At 38.3% G+C, this 18,067-nt stretch overlaps 1 protein-coding gene across 1 annotated transcript; it reads left to right on the top strand.

The window, feature by feature from the left end:
• The first annotated feature begins 13,415 nt into the window (after positions 1-13,415).
• Positions 13,416-15,390, top strand: LOC148104133 (C-type mannose receptor 2-like). Its single transcript, XM_087839282.1, has 4 exons — positions 13,416-13,473; positions 13,622-14,008; positions 14,167-14,523; positions 15,014-15,390. The coding sequence occupies exons 1-4, from the start codon at positions 13,440-13,442 to the stop codon at positions 15,355-15,357; spliced, it is 1,122 nt and encodes a 373-aa protein (XP_087695408.1). The 5' UTR covers positions 13,416-13,439; the 3' UTR covers positions 15,358-15,390.
• Positions 15,391-18,067: the final 2,677 nt, after the last annotated feature.

The raw sequence follows: 18,067 nt of genomic DNA, 5'->3' as shown, positions 1-18,067 counted from the left end.
TTATTAAAGAATCAAATCTTATAACTAACTGTGATGTACACACAATACTAACTGTTTACTAGTATTACCGCTTCTTCCGCCCTATCTCGTGGAAAGAAAAGATGATGTTGTTGTTGCTTTTTGTTTCCTGTAAAGACAAGCATTAAATGCTGAGTGAGTTTGCCTGGTTTCCTGTGTGAGGCACTGCCTAGATGGTTTAAAAATATTCTGTAAAAATATTCAAAGTTGGTACGTTTTTTTTAATCATCATTGAAATATGTCTTGCTTCTCTGTGAGACATTTGCCAGATACCTCACTGTAAAATCTAATATTTGTTTAATTCAAAATATTAAGTAGACTGAACCCAGTTTTTATCAACTTGTTATTAGAACTCAGTTTAAGTAAGTTACCAGTACTTTTCATTCAAAAAGCTGATCAACTCAGTTTATTTGAGTTGTCTTAACTTATAAAAAGTAAGCAAGCCAGAAATGTTGCTTCTCAGTGCAGAAGGATAAAACAATATCGTTTGAAAATGCCACATCACTATCGTCCTCCTCCCTCGCACAGATCAGCCCACATGTTCATGGTGCCAGCTTTTTTTTCTTCTGGAATATGTTGAGCAAACCTGGAGAAGCTTCAGTTCAAGAGATTGTTGTCATTGCTGTGAATGTTTATGTGATACCGCACACCAAAGCCTTGAAATTTCTGATAATGGGGAAAAAAGTGAGAGATGGTGGAAAGATGACGAAAGATCCTGATTCTCTGCAAAGGTTTAATATGTTTGGAAGTATCCTGGGGCTCAACAGGCTGTCCTCTGGCAGGGCATACTGGGAGGTGGAGGTCAGCAAAAAGACCGGGTGGGATCTGGATCTGGCGAGACATGATGCAAACCACAAGGGGAAACTCTCAATCAATCCTGACAACGGTTACTGGGCTACTGTACATTATGAAGACCAGAAATATGCAGCCCTGACAACACCACCCGTGAGCCTTTCGGTTAAAGAGAAACCTCGGAAAGTCGGGATGTTTGTAGATTACGAGGAAGTTCTCGTGTCCTTTTACGATGTGACGTCTCAGTCTCACATCTACTCATTTACTGAGTGTTTGTTCGGTGGTGAGATCCTTCCATACTTCAGTCCACATCTGAAACAAAATGAGAAAAACACCAATCCTTTCATTATCTCTGCTGTGCAAAAGCAGTGGTAATCACATGCACTGAATGTGGTTGGCAATACGTATGATTGGGTATGCAGTAACAGTTTGCTTACCTGCCCATCGGGCATTTCATTGATCAAATTTCAACATTTTTTACTATAACATGCCTTAATGAAGATCCTCTGACTGAGGCATCAAAAAGTTTTATCTTTTATGTACTATTTTTCTAGATTTTAACATTTGAAAAGTAAAAATTAGGTCACACATACAACAGTGGAAATGTATAGATTTTACAGAAACAATATGAACAATGAAATTACAGAAAATTACTAACAAAAACAAGGCTGGGAACTAGGATGTCTGCGTGTGGTGAAACACCTGCAAAAGACAGAAATGACAAAATATACTCTAAAGATCAACTTGTTAAAACACGTCGAACACGATTCCTGTTATTTCTTTAAGAAAAAAAATATTAGGACATATTATGATCAAATGATGTTACATACTGATCACCAGCAGCTGGAGGTTGTGCATTTTTCAAAATCAGCTTTTAGCCAATTTTTGGGAGCATTAAAATCTTGCACCTAGATGAAAGTAACTAAGAAGTAATTTGACATTGATCCCTTGGATGCAACAGGGAACTTGACTTTGTTGTGCATGGACTGGTGTATGTATGCATCAGAATCAGAATACTTTATTAATCATTAAGAAAATAATATAAGTGTATGTATGTGCTTTTCTACTCATTTTGAGCAGATTGCCTCTTATACTTCAAGCCTTGGGGGATAAGGAGGTAATTTAGGACTCAGGATCTATGACACACAGTTTAAGGGGAGCCATGGATCAAACCACCAACCTTGCCATTAGCAGATGGTCTGCTCTACCCACTAAGCCACACAGGACTTTAAAATATTAAGTTAACTTTGTGCGAATATGCTTAAATTATATGTCTTGACTGCTGTCCTAAGAGTTGCAAGACGGGAATACTTGAACTCTCTGTGCCTGTAACATTTTTTGTCGGCTGATTCTTGTCTGCTGTGCACAGAGGAGTGTGGTAGTCCCCTCCACCTCTGTGCAGACACACACACAAACACAGACACTTCAGCACTCCCTTCCCACGGCTCTGACTATAAATGCTGTTTGTTATAATTGTATACCAAAGGATGGATTACGGGTTCTGCTTGTTTGTTGTGTCTTGCTGATTCTCCATCACTTACTGTATCAACAAAATGTTTACTTCTCTTTGTAGCTCTGTTTTACAGATCCTTTTTGTAACCATCTCCATCTATTTTCTACTCAGGCTTCTTATATTGTGGTCTTCAGGAGTCACTACATGCCATTTAATAATGTGTGTAATATATTTATGACATCAAAAGGACAGAAATGAATTAAATTTGTGCATTTTTTGTCATGATGTTACCACAAATAAGTTTGATAAGTAGATATTTTTTAAATCTGTAGATAAATTTTAAAATATAATTAGCACATATAATATCAATTATTATCATTAATAATAATAATGATATAGAAATTACTTCCAGACTGTCATATCTTATTTGTCCACTAGATGCCATTAGTGAGTTTTGCCTACATCCTGATGAACACATTCTCCACCCATTGTTGTTTTCTGTTATGTAGAAAAACGTTCTGGATAATGAATGGATAATTTAAGTAAATACTTCATGTCCACACACAAATCAGAGAAAATATCCACTCCACTTTGGAATACTCTCATGATGGTCACTTTCAATCAATCAGTTTCTTTATAAACACATTTAACAACAACACAGGTTGACCAAACTGCTGTACATAGTAAAAAGGAAAACAAATGCACACAAAAAGAACAAAACAAGACTCAGTCACAATTAAAAGCTAGGGAGTAAAGATGTGATCCTCAATGAGATTTACAAATGTCGAGTTTTGGAGAGGTCCTAATTTGAAGAAGCAGTCTATTCAAGTCGTTCCTAGGCGCAGCAATCACAAAGTCCCGGTCTCTTCTGGGTTTTAGTTTGCTGCTACAATCAGAAGCAACTTATCAGCTGACCTAAGAGTTCTATTTGGAGTATTTTTAGTTACAAGATCAGAGTGGTATAGGGAAGTTCCTCCGTACTGGAAGTCAGTGTAAACGAGCCAAGACTGGGGAAATATGGTCTCATTCACGAGTGCCTGTCTAACCCTAACCTCATTGTGAACAAGATGAAGAAGAGAGCAGAGCCTGGCTGATACCAAAATAAAGATTATTACACTAATCAAGCCCGGATAAAATAAATGCATAAATCACTTTCTTGAAGTCAACAGATGACCAAATGTTCTTAATTTTTGCAATGGCCCTGAGTTGGAAGAAGCTGGCTTTTACAACAGGATTTATTTGTTTGTTTGTCAAATGAAAAATTGCCATCAAAGAACACTCACAGATTTTTTTTTGCAATGGGAGTTCTGGACTTTTCCAGAGAGCCCTACTTCAGCCAAAGTGCACAGAGAAACAGGCTCAAAGTGATCAAAATCAGCTGAGGAATACACAGGTGAGCTCATCACTGGACCCACTTCAGTTTGCCTACCAACCCGGCATTGGAGAGGATGATGCTTCCTCCCGAAGTTCTCTGATGACTCTGCAATAGTCGGCCTCATCACTAATATGGACGACAGGGAGTACAGAGAACTGACGCAAGACTTTGTGGACTGGTGCCAGTAGAATTACCTCCAGATCAACACTGGAAAAACAAAGGAGCTGGTGGTAGACTTCCGCAGGCACAAACATCCTCCACTGCAAGCACTAAACATCCAAGGTATAGACATTGAGGCTGTGGACAGCTACAGGTACCTTGGTGTTTATCTGAACAATAAACTGGACTGGACTCAGCCCTTTCCTGTATCTGCTGCAGAGACTCAGGTCTTTTGGAGTGAAGGACCCACTCCTGAAGACCTTCTATGACTCTGTGGTGGCCTCAGCCATGTTTTAACGTGTGGTCTGCTGGGGTGGCAGCAACTTGGCTGGGGGACAGGAAGAGACTGAACAGGCTGATCTGGAGGGCCAGCTCTGTTCTAGGATGCCCTCTGGATCCTGTGGAGGTGGTGAGTGACAGGAGAATGGTGGCTAAGCTGTCATCCCTGTTGGACAACATCCCCCACCCCATGCAGGAGACTCTGACAGCACTGAGCAGTACCTTCAGTGGCAGGCTGCGGGACAGAGACTCTGCAGGTATTTCCTTCCTACTGCTGCCAGTACAAAGACTTTGCAGATGACCAAACACACACATCTACACATGGAAGCATATCTGTAACCGGAAGGTCGCCGGTTCGATTCCCGGGCTCTCTGTCCTGGTCGTTGTGTCCTTGGGCAAAACACTTTACTCTAGCGCCTACTGGTGTTGGCCAGTATGGCACGATATGGCAGCCTCGCTTCTGTCAGTCTGCCCCAGGGCAGCTGTGGCTACAACCGTAGCTTGCCTCCACCATTGTGTGAATGCAAGAGTGAATGAATAGTGGCATTGTAAAGTGCTTTGGGTGCCTTGAAAAGCGCTATATAAATCCAATACATTATTATTATTATTATTATTATTATTATTATGTGCAATAACACTAAGTGTATTTTTTTTCTGACAACGTAGCATTTTATTCTGTTGTATATAGCATGTGTGACAGCCAGTGGGCTGGCCTTGTTTTCTTGTTGACTGTCTCTTTCAGATATGTGGTTGGTGGAGCTGACCCAATTATGGATACAGCACACCTGAGAAGGCCATTCCCAGTTATAAAGCTACCTTGACTGAACCTCTGTCTCTCTCTCTCTCTTCATCGGGGGCTCATTATGCTCCTTTGGTCATGTTCAGTTATGACTGTTGTATCATTTAACCTGTGCTTGAATTTCTTTACTTTATTTCATTAAAATATCTGACTGACTGTGTCACATCCTTTGAGCCGAGTTGTGACATATGGTATTCTTTTTTCTCTTGTTCTATTCCAGTGTTTTTCTTAATTTTTGCTACTGTAACTCTGCACTCTCCACGTTCTGCTGTGACACAACACATTTCTCACGTGTGGAACTAATAAAGGCTTATCTTATCTTATCTTTAACAAGAAACTGTAAAAAGGTTTCACAGGTGGCTGGAGACACTGGTAAGTGTGTGGTAGGTGAAGGGTTGATAACAGAATTAATGGTGTTTAATAAGACACAGGACCTATAACAGTTACTTCTTAAATCCAGTTTCACAGACAGAGTTACACCCTTGCCAGTTTTTGAGAGCAGGGCTCAATAATGTAAATTGGCCTCTATACGTGCAGCGTTTCATGTCCCCTTTAAACTCAGAGTAAGCCAAGGGCAAAACAACAAACAAAATCAAACTGAGCTCCAAGGAACACAAAAAAACTCATAAAACAATAAATCAAAAACTGAGTCTGACCTTCCTAGATTACCCAAAGAGTGAGAATAAGATTATATATGATATATTTTATGTAGACCAGATTTGCTGAATTCTGTAGTGTTGCAAAAAGCATATTAACCTTGCCTTTGACATAATAAATTTATTATAGTGATTAAAAGTTCCTAAAAACCACTTAAAGCCTTGTCATAGCTTTTGTGCTCTGCAGGGCATTTCTGCCATTCAAATAAACGTTACTTTTACAGCCTACCTAACAATGTTCAAGGTCTTAAACTGTCCACCAATCAAGCCTCTGTGTCAGGAAGTAGAAAAACAATTTCTCCATTGTGCTTTGCAGAGTCCAACTGGTACAAAGAGATAAGAGATATAAAGATGCAGACAAGAGAACAGTTTATTATTAAACAACATCAAAACAGCCAGTTTGATCATAATCATCAGAGAGTCTGGAGAGTGACTGGTGCTGAAACAACTTGGAAAATGAATTTTAACATTTTATTTATGGTCTATTTTCTTCTTTTGCGGCTTGACTTTGGCCCACAGTGGTGCTAATACCACTGAAACAAATCCATACCATCCTGACATGTGTAACCTCCTGAAAGACTTTGGGGCCATGACAGAAAAAGTGAAATCTATGGAAACAAGACTGAAGGAAACTGAAATCTGCCTAAAGGAGACTGTAACCAGGCTGAAAGACAGCGAAAACCAAATTTTGGAGCTGCAAATCAAAGGTAAAACAAAATGAAGTGAGATTTCATTGATTAAACTGTTAAGCATTTTTTTCATTGTGGCTGAACACTCACAATTAATTTGACTCAACGTTCTTCAAAAACAATCTTCAAAAATATTAGTATAGGAAGGAAGATGGAAGGTGTTGATGCTCTTATTTTATGTTTTCAAACCTGACAATAGAGCATCAACTCCCTGAAATTCAGTGCTGTAAAAAAAAAACAAAAAAAAAACAAGAGTCTTGAGCCACGCCCTATTTCTATTTTTACAAAAATTGGAAAAAGCTGGAATGATTTATTGAAATGTATAAACATTGTGTATCGGGATATCTGAGTAAAAAACAAAGAGTTTATGCCTCTCTAACAACCTGGAAATTTGGTAGGACCACCCTAAATTGTCATATTAGAATGCGAAATTAATTACACTGTTTGTCTAATTAAAGATGAAAAGCTTAAAACAATGACATTTTGAAGACCAGATAATGTCCATGTTATCAAAAAGCTCATTAATAATACCATAGTAATTATCCAAATTAAAAGCTAAATGTCACATTTATCTGCTTATATAAAGAAATCTGATACACCTGATCGTCTGTGTGTTCTTACAGATAAGTCACAATATCAGTCAGTGTGGAACCTACATTTACAACAATTTTATGTTTATGATTTGATTTTTACAGAAAGAACCAAGATAATATTCAGTGCAACAGCAGGAAGAGGCAATGCACAGATCGGACCCTTCAACACAGACATAATTATAGACTATAAGAAAGTAATTACAAACTTTGGCAATGCCTACAGTCCAGTCACAGGTAAGATTTACAGCCTCCTGCATACTCATTTGTTTTATTTCACAAAGTAAAAGAGATATAAGTGCAAGACGAAAACATGTTTGCAATTCAGTTTTGGAAAATTATATTTATTGTTATTGTAAAATTAAATGTACTAAACTTAATTATTACAAATTTCAACAGCAATTTACAATTCTGACATTTATATATAGTTAAAGGATGAGAGGTAATAATCAAATCTGAATTTCCATTACTTTTTCCTTTTCTTTTTGATGTGACCAACACTCTTTTATTCTTCAGGTGTCTTTACAGCACCTGTTGCAGGTGTTTATTACTTTACCATCTTCTATCACGGTGGAAGAAGCTACCCACATTATCTGCGTATTTTCAAGAATAATGAGATGACGGTCTTTACAGCTGATCATAAGACAGAAAGCGACGGAGCTGATAATGGAGGAAACGCTGTGTTCCTGCAGCTGCAGCAAGGAGACCAAGTGTATGTGAGCATGGCTGCAAACACATATGTTGGGGGAGACGACCACACAACTTTTAGTGGCTTTTTGGTCATGCAAACGTAAGAAAAAGTAAATGTATGTCTGCTTAGGATGACAGGCCAGAGCTTCTTTTAAATATGATGCTTCACACAAATCAAACCAATTTCTGTAACATTCAAATGTGCTTAAGAATTTTGTGCTTTAATTTTATTATCACTCTTGAATTTGATATAATTTTAAGATGTATGTTCGTGTTAATTTAATTGATTTGAGTTTCATTGCATTGCCTATTATTAACTGCATTTTGATAGCATTTTTAAAAATCTTTAGTAAGATAGTTTGAATGAGCTCTGTATTCAACTTTATTGCCTTATAAACAACATTGTTTTGCTTTTTTTCTGCTTGATCGTAAATATCAAAATGTGAGCTCAATGAATAAAATTGAAGTAAATAATTTACGTACCATAATGTATGACTTTTGAAGCATACAGGGATCACCTCCATTCCTACTTCACAATTATGTGTTGACAATGTATACTAAATAATTGTTGGGGTGCAAATAAATAGGAGTAACTTATAAGCATTTTTAGGAGTGAGGAGGATAAACTGGGACATTTAAGCTGCATTCGTCAACAAACTGATACCTCAAAAGGAGCCATGTATTTACACCTATGTGGAGGTCCCTCTGTTTTGAGCCTGTCAACATTATATAACTTTGAATTATAAGCACAGAATGAATTAGTGAACATAGAACAGAAATACAAGAAAAACAGAGGATCTTTATAGTCATGTTATAACCTGTCTAGGGGCCAGGGCATAAAATGAAAAGGAGATGAAAAGTTCCAGCCTTGTCATAGCTTTCCTGCTTTGCATGTTATTTATGCCATTCAAATAAACTTTACTTTTACAGCCTACCTAACAATGTTCAAGATCTTGAGCTGTCCACCAATGAAGCCTCTTTTTGAGGAAATAGCAAAACAGAGTCTCACTTCACATCTTTTCTGCTAATTTTGCCTTCATGTGCCAGAGCTGTTTCAATGATATGGTGGCACAGTTTTTTTTTAATAGTGTATTTTTAGTGTCTGAGCTTATACACTGACAGCAACACTGGAAGTCTTTTGCTAGCAAATGTATCACTGTTTCCTCATTGCTCTTATGCTGAGTTCAACTGGTACAGATAGATAAGCGATACAGAGATGCAGGCAAGAGAACAGTTTATTATTAAACAGCATCAAAGCAGCCAGTTTGATCATATTAATGAGAGGTCTGGAGAGTGAGTGGTGCTGAAACAGCTTAGAAAATGAATTTTAACAATTTATGGCCCACAGTGGTGATAAGTTACTGAAACAAATTAATATTATCCTGACATGTGTAACCTCCTGAAAGATTTTAGGGCCATGACAGAAAAAGTGAAATCTATGGAAACAGACTGAAGGAAACTTTTTTTTGTTGTGGCTAAATATCTCATAAGGCAAAACAACAAACAAAGCAAAAAATGAAGACATACCACGAAATATATGGAACAGAAATGCACAGCCCAGAAACAAATCAAATTTCTGACCCATAACACTATCGCAAGCAGATGCTTTCTGGATGGTAGAGCATCTGGAATTGTGCATGATGTATTATGGATTAAAATATGATAGTACTTTTCTGCCTTCATTGTTCCACTATTTTTGACAGAATTGTTAACGTGATGTAGACTAACTCATTGTTGGGGTACAAATGAATATAGAAGTAAACAGGTTTATTGGTCCCTCCAAAAACACCCCCAAAAACAAACAAACAAACAAAACAATTATAGACTAGATTCTACCTTAAGTGTCCAGACTTGCTAGTACAAAGTTAAACCCGCTTTTGCTTTCAGAAATGTCTTCATTTTTCATGGCATAGATTCAACAAGGTCCAACAATTCAAAGAACGATTCAGTGTCAGTGATTCAGTGCACATTGAAGAGAATGGCAACCTCAATATCGAAGTTTATCGGAAGCCAACACACACGGACCAGTACCTCCTCTTCGACTCCCATCACCCTCTGGAACACAAACTTGGAGTAATTAGGACCCTACACCACCGGGCAGAACATGTTCCCTCTAAGCCTGAAGGGAAAAAGAAGGAACACACACATGTAAAGGAAGCACTCAAAATGTGCGGCTATCCTAAATGGGCGTTCTTAAAGTCAGCAAAGAGGCACAGAAAAGAAGATCAGACACCAGCGAGGGAGGATAAGAATGACAGAGGCAACAACATTGTCATCCCCTATGTAGCCGGTGTATCAGAAAAACTCAGGAGAGTTTTCTCCAAGCATGACATCCCAGTGCATTTCAGACCCAGCAACACGCTCAGACAAAAACTGGTTCACCCGAAAGACAAAACTCCACAACACAGACTTAACAATGTGGTGTATGCTGCACAGTGCAGCGAGGAATGCCCAGACCTCTACATTGGAGAGACCAAACAGCCACTTCACAAGCGCATGGCACAACACAGAAGAGCCACCTCCACAGGACAAGACTCAGCTGTCCATCTGCATCTTAAGGACAAAGGTCACTCTTTTGAGGATCCCAATGTTCACATTTTGGACAGAGAGGACAGATGGTTTGAAAGAAGAGTGAAAGAAGCCATCTATGTCCACTGTGAGCGACCATCTTTGAACAGAGGCGGTGGTTTACAACACCAACTGTCTGGCATCTATAATCCAGTTTTGAGTTCCCTCCCCAGACGCCTTAACACCCACTTACATCCTGGGCCATCTGACCTCAGGAATTCACATGATAAGGTGGGGCCAGGTTTCACAACGAGCTCACCCGAAACCCTGGTTGATTGGGACCCACACCCAGTTTCACACCTTGGCTCAGGCAATTAGAGGATCATCAGGGGGTCCTTTTGTCCCTCTGTGGGGGAAAACTCCCACTAGGTTTAAATCTGGGACTCTCCACCATTTGACCTTAGAACTGAAGAAGCCTCTCAGATGAGAGGTGAAACGTCTTCAAGTAACTTAAAGAAGTCCAGACGCTTTTCTTTGCAAGCCCCTTTGACAATAATACAAGATCACTTTGAATCAGAAAAATATTTATTTTAGAAAGATGAACATGAACATTTATGTTGCTGGGAATTGGGGAAAGTTGTGATTTCTGCTGCCGGTGTCCAGCGGCCGTTGCCAGCGGCCGTTGCCAGCGGCCGTTGCCAGCGGCCGTTGCCAGTAGCTCCACCGGCCACTGCCAGCGGCTCCAGCGGTGGGATAGTGTTTGGGTCCCGGTGTCAGTGTCCCCAGCACGACACATCCGATACCATGTGAAAACAAATATGTAATTTTTTGTTGTAGCCTTCACACTGAATGTAACGACACTAATTTTTCACTCTTTTTGTTTCTCACGAAACAAAGACACTACACTTCGTGAATAATCCCAACCCAGTGGAAACATGTTCTGTCTAATTTGGCACGACAGGTCACATAGCACATGTGAATAATAAGATTCAAGATTAATTTTTTTTGTCACATGCATAGTTATACAAGTACAACACACAGTGAAATGTATCAACAAAGTTCCGAACACCAGCACGTTTCCCCCGGCGCTTCTTTGTTTTGCGCCTCAATTTTCGGGCCTTAAAATTGTAAGGCCCGGACTCCAAAGTGTCACCCTCACTTAGAGAATTGCATGAACCCTAGTTAAAATAATTGTGCAATGAAAAATAGCGTTTATAATGGTTTTCAATGGGGCAGAAATCGACCACGAGGTTCGATAGAGGATGTATGTCTGTATCTCAGCCATTTAAGCTCATTTAAGGAACTTTGGCTATATTCCATTCAACACAGTGAAAATAGTGTGAAATTAAAAAACGCAAAGGCCACGAAATGGTCCCAGGTTCACCCAATGCAATAAACCCTACTCAGCTAACCTCCCCAGAACAAGCAAGAGGGAATGGACAGTGCTCGGCTTTACAAACACAGTTTAACACAAAGTGGGCCGAAATAGCGGACTGTGCTCTCAGTCTAAAGCAGCCACACTGAACCACAGATCATCAGTCTTTTATAGACGCAGGTGAGCTCAATCAGCCACTCATTGCTTCCCGGTTTTCCACAGGGCTCAAGCTGGCCAATCACCTACGAGGGCTGACACACTTGAATTTGCCTGGAGGAAAACATGTTGCCTCATACGTTCCAAAACCCTAGGCAGTAACAATGATATCAAAGATAAATAATACAAAACGGGAAAACACTAAGGACCATAACAAATTAGAATGCACTGAAATATTAAAAATGTTAAAATCCATTAAAATGTAAAACGAGAATAATTAAAGTGTTTAGAAAATTCTTGAAATTGCTTTTAAAAGGAGTACAATGTGTTTAATAAGTTTAAGAGATATAGTAATTATATATAATTCATCTTTACAAGTTTCCTGGTTTATTGTGGAGAGCTGATGATTGTAAGAGGAAACGAATGTGGTTGTGAAGTTTGTGCACGTCTGCTGAACTGTCTGCTCAACAGTCTTTGTTGATCCGCACATTTTACAAACTGTCTGTGAGAAACTTGACATGTCTGCGAAATCCAACGAGCAGCTGCTCACTTTTGTCTTAGTGTCAAGAGTCTGCGCTACCTTGTAGATGTCCACTGATCTCTCTGCATTCCTTCACACATAACTGTTATAATCTAGCCCATTTCGTACTGTGCCATACTGTTCCAGATCATTCTCCAATGACTTCTTTTGTTTGTCTCAGTCACATATGATAACTGGGGACGCATAAAAACAACATCCACAATGACCGCATGGAGGTCTACAGATGACAACACTAATGTTATAATGCACAAGAGATTAAGTAGAGTCAAAAAAAAGTTCTCCCCCATCTGTGGACCACAGTTGAACCCCCAAAAATGAGATATGCTGTAAAGGACATCACTCTGCACGTCACTTTGCACTTTGACATTACTATCTCTTTAAAACTTTGGGTCTGTCAATCACAATTTCCTTAATCTATATAATCTATAAATCACATATAAGACTGGATGTTGATCTTTTCACTTCATTTCTGGCCAGAGTCGAGCCGAGAGATCTCAGCCTCTATGACACTGCCTGACGGTCTCATGTTAAAGTCTGTATGCCTTACACAAGCATAGACATCATTTCACTGAGCATGATGTTTGGATCCCACTCAAAGCACAGAATTTGTTTATGAGTGAAAGCAGAAGTAGAGTTGGCTACTCAATATGGTGTGACTCGATGCACAAATTTATTAAAATGACTCAGATGTAGGAAGCAGAAATTTTATCCTGGTAATCCAACAGTCCTGCATCATAACACCAAGCACATGATGAACCTGTCTCTGTCTCTCTTTCCCATAATGTAAATGACATCTTTCATAATTGTAATATGAAAATCCCTTCCATCAGTGGATCATTCATTCAGAGGGAAAGTCAGACTTTTATTTTAATATTCAAATCCTGACCAGGACAAAAAGAGCTCTCTATACTGTATTTCAATATTTACCTGAGAGCTGTCTTTATGAACACATCGGATAGAGAAGAAATTATCACATGTAAGTTTAAAAACTGTAATATCATTTCATGATTGTGATACAGAGGTGATGTGTAGAGAATATTGAAAATATTTTGTCATGTGTTACAAAAAAGAAACATTTATCTTACACAACTTTTACTGAAAAGACTTGTGAGCTTAAAATAACAAGAGCTTCCAAGATGAGTACCATTAATGGATTCATTACCTTCTTCATGAGCTGCTGAATTATTAAAAATGAATTAATTTCTGTTCTGGTTCAAAATGTTCACACTATTTTTCTTTATCTAGCTTTCTGTTTAATCCATCTTTTCTTTCCTGACATAAAGTTTGCATCAAAGAAGTTCTGTTCAAATCTTTGTTTCCTTGAGCAATAAAACATCACTTTCATCTGTCAGATCAAAGATGCAGTGGAGTCTGTATCTGCTTATTCTGATGGGTAAGTGGATTGTTTACCAAATATACTGTTTTTAATTAAAATTAAAATTAATGCAGATTATGACCTCACAAGTTTTGTTGTTGTTGTTGTTGTTTTTTACTTTTTTAACTGAATTCAATAATCTCTAAATCATATTTCTGTATTTTAGGTCAGTGTTGCTTCTTTACATGCCGCCTGTATGAGTACCACTTTATTGAAGAAAACAAGAGCTGGTATGAAGCACAGAGATACTGCAGAGAGAAATATACAGACCTGGCCAAAGTGTTTGACATGACAGACATGAGCAGACTCCGTAACTCCACACAGAATCAAGGAGAAGCCTGGATTGGACTGAACAACAACACAGGTGGAAACAGGACGTGGCATTGGTCTCTGCCAGGAGTGGAATACATTCATAATGACAGCAGCTGGGATCAGAGTGGAAGAACTGGTAATGAGCCAGCTGGGAACTGTGGCAGGAAAAGATACGATAATGGAGATAAAAAGCTGGCAGATGTTTCATGTGACAGTACTATGTGGTTCATCTGCTATGATGGTGAGGAGATGTGAATAATATTAAATATTATTATAATATCATGATATAAAAATATAATGGAATATCATAATACTAAATTAAGAAGATAGAGACAGACAGAATTTCACAAGAAAATTTATTGAGGGATGTCTTTGTGTGTTTTTCTGTTTGTTTCACAGAAATAAAGAAAGACAAGAAAACATTGCATTTGATTGAAATATTTATGAACTGGACACAGGCTCAGAGCCACTGCAGATCCTATTACACTGACTTGGCCAGTGGACTCGATCAGGTAGGTGGAGAAGAAATTGAGGCCCTTGTGAAGTCCAAGAGCGCAGCGTTTAGTGCATGGGTCGGACTGTTCAGAGACAGCTGGAGGTGGTCCGATAGGAGTAATTCCTCTTTCAGATACTGGGATATGGAGTTATTCAATGATAAACAAAGCAACAAGACATGTGCTATGACTCTGTTAAACAGATCAGGAAAATGGAGCTCTGATGAATGTGACAAAGAAAAACCCTTCTTCTGTTATGATGGTGAGTTTTTATCAACGTGTGTCTGACTGGTTTTCTCTAAGAGGAGGATCACTGAAATCACTGACAAGATCCAACTGAACATGTTGTATATTTTTCCTCCACCTACATCTGCATGTATGCTGAATTAATCTCATAAACATGAATACACTTACTTAACAGTCAGATGACTTTAAATATCTGTGGGATAACTTTGAGCTACTTTTAGGTTCAACCAACGTTTTAAAGTCTCTGTTGTCTGTAAATATGGAGAGAAGTTGTTTTGGATTCCTAATAGTTTAAAAACACAAATATTTGAGGATGTTGTTGACCTGTCTGCACAAAGTTCATTAACATTGTTATACTGTTTTCTACTGAGGGCAGAGTAACACACAAACTTTTTCTATTTTTTTTTTAATTTTTATTATTAGAACCAAATCAAGAGCACAAAGAGTTTCTCATGTTCACAGCTCACTAGATTCAACTGAATGTGTTGTTTTGTTCTTTATGGCAGATAAATTGATCCTGATCAAAGAAAACAAGACCTGGGCTGAGGCCTTGGATTACTGCAGAAAGCGTCACAGAGACCTGGTCTCCATCACTAACCCTCAAGAGCAGGGATGGGTCCAAGACAAAGCCAAGAATGCCTCGAGTCCTTTTGTCTGGCTCGGCCTGCGCTACTCCTGCACTCTGGATCTGTGGTTCTGGATCAATGATCAGCTGGTCTGTTATGAGAAGTGGAGCAGAGAGGGAAAGACTGAGGATTGTGGCAGGGCTGTGGGCATGCAGAGTGGAGGACAGCATGAGTGGGTCAGTCAGAGAGACAATGAGAAATATAATTTTGTTTGTTTCAAATAAGACTTCAGAACTATTTTAGAATTTAGACACGAGGCAAAATAAGATTTATCTCATCTCCATTTATTACAGATTTCATTCTGGAGTAAATTGTGATTTTGTAGTTCTCTGCTGTGTGTCACTTTGTGTGTGGTTTTTTTTTTGTTTTTTTTGGTGATGACAAAATTTCAGCTAGAACCAAAAATCAAATGTTTAGCTGTAAATGGCACAACACTGATAAAGTCTGATCTGCACTGAAGTAATATGGTTTCATTATTTTCCTCTTGACTGTCGGATTCAGCGATATTATACTCACTTTCTTCATTTCGCTGCATTACTCTATTATTACACTTTTCTTATTAGACGTCTGAAACAAAGTTAGTTTCAGTTTTCATATTTGCTGTTTATTTTTTTATCTTTGTAATCTTTTTGTCTTTGTGCACTTATAAACTGGTCTTAGTGATAATATTTCTAATCTTTAATGGTTAGTAAATATTAAAACTAATGCAACAAACCAGAGCATTTATATTGTAAACTTTCACCAATGTAACTATTTTTTTCATATGACTATTTAAAGTGATGTGCTGTAAACTAGTGATCTGTGTGTGTCAAGATAAATAAATACTCAGTTGCAAGTGTAACATTCAACACTCCTTACAGTAGTTCTTGGTACATTTATTTCTACAGAAAACCCTTAAAATCCTTACACGTGTGACTTACTGACAAAAAGCACTTTCTTACTACAAGCCTCATTCATTCATTGACAAAAGTGGTTTTTTTGTCTTTGCCTAAGCTCTTTAAACCTGACATTCACCCTCCAGTGGGAGCACTGGGGGCAACTGAGGGCTCAGCATCTCGCCCAAAGATACTTTGACACAGATTTGACCGATCTACTAACCTTCTAATTAACAGACCTGCTCTGCCTCTAAGTCAGAGCCATCCTGCTGTTAGATTGACAAAAAATGTTTTAGAAAATCAGTTTTATGTCAATAGGTTTATATTGTACTGTATATACTGACTGATCTGTATTAAAGAGCTCATAACTGCAAGATTGATATGTTTTTGGAGTCACAATATAATGTGACACACACACACAAACTTGAGCAACCTTACTTAAAGGCTCTTCCCACAGCTTTGACTATAAATGCTATTCATTAAATTTATATGCAAAAGGATGAATAAGTTCTTCTAAGTTTCATTTTAAATCTCCAACAGTTATGATCATTATATATTTGATATTCTGATAACAGGAAGTGGTGCACAAGCTCAGATTAGATGAATGTAAATAAATTAAACTGTAATTTAGGGATTTAAAAAAAACATGTCGAGATGTGGGTACAAATAAAAGAGTAAAATTTATTTAATGTTGTAGTTTTTCAGATTGTTATTTCCTTATTTATCCTCTAGATGTTGCCAGTGTGTTTGACTTTCTTCCTGCTGCACACTTTCTCCATCGTGTGTCACTTTGTGCTATATGGAAGAAAGTTCTGGATAATAAATGGGATGTTCATGTTACTTTCATTATATAAAGTCAGATAAAGTACCCACTCCAAACACCCACCCTGACCCCACTCACACTTTTACTGTACTGACAGCAACACTGTCGCTGCATGGACCCCACGAGTTTGTGCAGACCTGATACTGTGAGTCATGTATGTGAGAATGGTGCTGCCTTTCTCTGCACCCCTGTGAATAATCAGTGTGGCTGAGTTCAGTTAACTGTAAGAGAAGTCAGTAATGAGTCCATCACAGTCAGCACGGTTTGCTTTTAAACATGTAAAGCTGTGTAAGGTGTGACTGGGTTCATTATTATTCTACTGCATTATGATGTTTTTCCCACAAACCACAAGGCAGAACTCTTAGAGTTGAAAAAGTCATCTTTAAAATAAGCACATTTTTAAAGTCGATCTGAAGAAATGACTTGATTGGCTGAGGGCTGTCACATGGAATGAGTTACAATGCACACAACGGCACAAATCAATTGCAGCACAGTAAAAAAAAAAAGAAAAAAAAAGGAATCATTTTTGAGCCATTACTTGTGTAAAGTATTTTCCCAAAAGACAAGGACACAGACAACAGGTAATACTGAACTAAATGTAAAACCTCAGCCTTTTTCATTTTTACCTAAAACCGTGTGCACAAAACTCTGGAGGGATCTAAGTGCTAACGTAGAACTCAGTCGGGACATCTGCTACTGCTGTTTGCTCGTTTTTTATGGGAGATCGTTTTCAGGCTTCAAGTAGCACCATTATATCAACATTTCACATTCTAGACATTGTTTTAGGTGTATTTGACCAAGAAATTTGACTGAAAATTCACATGCAAGCTTTTTTTCAAGGCTGTGGTATTTGCCCGCAAACAATACCTTTCAGCTAGCTAAAACAGAATATGCTATCAGCGAGCAACATGGCTAATGCCTTTCACACAGCTTTGTCTCAACTCCAAAGAGCCACAGAAGTAAAAGCTAATAACAATAATTGAAACAATCTTTGAAAACATGACTTACCAAGCATGGCAAACAACTCAAATATGTAGAGCAAAATGTTCTGAAACGGCTTCACTTCAGCTTCGATTGGAGCCGTGCTGGGGGCGGAGTCTGTGTATTTACTCTATTGGTGTCATAGCCCCTGTAGGAGTTCAGAGTTAAGAGGTCAAGAGTTAATGTTTCCATTGTAACACCTCCAGATTTGAAATAGAAACACTCATTTTTAACACTCGATTTTAACTACTATCA

This window comes from Neolamprologus brichardi, chromosome 3 (assembly GCF_056152115.1).
Source record: "Neolamprologus brichardi isolate AB-2024 chromosome 3, ASM5615211v1, whole genome shotgun sequence".
Lineage (NCBI taxonomy): Eukaryota > Metazoa > Chordata > Actinopteri > Cichliformes > Cichlidae > Neolamprologus > Neolamprologus brichardi.
Note: the sequence above shows the minus strand (reverse complement) of the source record. Positions and strands in the feature narration are given on the sequence as shown.